This window comes from Ursus arctos, unplaced genomic scaffold, assembly GCF_023065955.2.
Source record: "Ursus arctos isolate Adak ecotype North America unplaced genomic scaffold, UrsArc2.0 scaffold_5, whole genome shotgun sequence".
Taxonomy (NCBI): domain Eukaryota; kingdom Metazoa; phylum Chordata; class Mammalia; order Carnivora; family Ursidae; genus Ursus; species Ursus arctos.
The window spans coordinates 8,966,633-8,968,973 of NW_026623067.1; the positions used below are offsets into that span (position 1 = coordinate 8,966,633).

Here is a 2,341-nt window from a genome sequence, read left to right on the forward strand (position 1 = left end):
AACAAATAAACAAATCATAAAAAGGGAAGAAGATATGAACAGACACTTTTCCAATGAAGACATACAAATGGCTAACAGACACCTGAAAAATGTTCAAAATCATTAGCCATCAGGGAAATTCAAATCAAAACCACACTAAGATACCACCTTATGCCAGTTAGAATGGCAAAAATTAACAAGGCAAGAATCAACAATTGTTGGAGAGGATGTGGAGAAAGTGAATCCCTCCTACATTGTTAGTGGGGATGCAAGTTGGTAGAGTCACTCTGGAAAACAGGGTGGATGTTCCTTAAAAAGTTAAAAATGGAACTACCCTATGATCCAGCCATTGCACTACTGGGTATTTATCCCAAAGATACAGATGTAGTGAAGAGAAGGGCCAGATGCACCCCAATGTTCATAGCAGCATTGTCCACAATAGATAAATTGTGGAAGGAGCCGAGATACTCTTCAATAGATGACTGGATTAAGAAGATGTGGGCCATATATACAATGGAATATTACTCAGCTATCGAAAAGAACGATTTCTCAACATTTGCTGCAACATGGACAGCACTGGAGTAGATAATGCTAAGTGAAATAAGTCAAGGAGAGAAAGACAATTATCATATGGTTTCTATCATATGGTAGGAATATCGGTAGGAGAATAAAGGAAGAATAAAGGGTGGGTAATCAGAAGGGAGAATGAAGCATGAGAGACTATGGACTCTGAGAAACAAACTGAGGGCTTCAGAGGGGAGGGTGTGGGGGAATGGAATAGGCTGGTGATGGGGGGGTAGTAAGAGGACACGTATTGCATGGTGCACTGGGTGTTATACGCAACTAATGAATCATTGAACTTTACATCAAAAACCAGGGATGTAACGTATGGTGAATAACATAATAAAAAATATTATTATAAAAAAAAGAAACAATTTAAAAATACAGTAAAATGATTGTACAAGAAAAGCGTGAAATATACAGTGCTATTTGCTTTTCAAAGTAAAACACTACAGTTACAGATATAATGTTTATATAACTTTTCTCTAGGAAATCTCCCACATTCAGTTTTGTACAAGCATGAAATTTGGGGCAAATCAATGTTATCTTAGTCGTGACATAAGGTAGCACACTGACCCATACACTTTCTCAGGGCTCCCTTCACGTCACTGTTTCTCAGACTGTAGATAAGGGGGTTCAACACTGGGGTGAATATAGTATAGAAAACTGACACTAGTTTGTCATAATTAGCTGACCTATAGGATTTGGGTCTCATGTAGATAAAAATAGCAGCTCCATAAAAGAGTCCCACCACACAGAGATGTGAGGAGCAGGTGGTAAAAGCCTTCTTGCGGGCTTCTCTAGAATGCATCTGGAGAACTGCTGCAAGGATGAGACTATAGGAAATCAGGATGAGAGAAAATGGGACCAGGAGCATTAGTACACAGCAAATGTACATCACATACTCAAAAACAACTGTGTCAGCACAAGCCAAACGCAGCAGGGTAGGGGCCTCACAGAAGAAATGATCGATCTCATGTGCATCACAGAATGGAAAACTCAGGGTAGCAGCTGCCTGCATGAGCCCATCAGCTGCCCCCAGGAACCAAGACCCCACAGTCATTCTCAGGCATAATTGCCAGCTCATGAGAACAGGGTATCTCAGTGGGTGGCACACAGCCACATAGCGGTCATAGGACATGGCTGCTAAGAGGAAGCACTCACCCGCTCCCAGCGTGAGGAAGAAAAAGATCTGCAACCCACAGCCAGCAAGGGAGATAGTCTTCTTGCCAGTCAAGTAGCCAGCTGCCATTTTCGGTACAACGGTGGAAACCAGCATCATGTCCATGAGGGAGAGTTGGCTCAGTAGGAAGTACATGGGTGTGTGGAGCCGGGCATCCTGGTGAATCAGGAAAATCATGAGGGCATTGCCTACTAGAGATGTGAAGGCAATTGTCAGAACCATCACAAAGAGAAATAGGTGGGCTTCTGTGTGATTAAAGAGTCCTAGGAGAATGAAATCTGAGGTGGTGTTCCAGATGTTCATGATTTCAAACATGAGTGACGCTGCAAAGGAAGAAACAGAGCTTAGAGCTTTCATCATTTACAATGCTCTATTTCAATTAACATTTCTCATGAACAGAATGTCTGAAAATGTTGAAAATATTCCCAATCTTTCATCTGTGATTTGCAAAGACTTTTTAACTTGGGCATAAAATCAATTTCACCTTTTTTCTTTAATTTTTTATTATAAGCTCTTCTCAATTTTAGTTTGCTTAATTATTATAATGAATAAAATTTCTTGATAAATTGAAGTAAGTTTTCAGCAGGTCTTGTGCTGCATGATATCAACATAAAGGAG

The 2,341-nt window shown here is 40.4% G+C and overlaps 1 protein-coding gene across 1 annotated transcript; it reads right to left on the reverse strand.

Moving 5' to 3' along the window:
- Nucleotides 1–1,087: 1,087 nt before the first annotated feature.
- On the reverse strand, nucleotides 1,088–2,083 carry LOC113261905 (olfactory receptor 2T8-like). The gene has a single exon (XM_026508216.2). The coding sequence runs from the start codon at nucleotides 2,081–2,083 to the stop codon at nucleotides 1,088–1,090; it is 996 nt and encodes a 331-aa protein (XP_026364001.1).
- Between the last annotated feature and the right edge of the window lie 258 nt (nucleotides 2,084–2,341).

What these genes read in the sequence shown, in the direction of transcription:
- LOC113261905 (XM_026508216.2), bottom strand. Translation starts at nt 2,083, where the DNA reads ATGATGAAAGCTCTAAGCTCTGTTTCTTCCTTTGCAGCGTCACTCATG.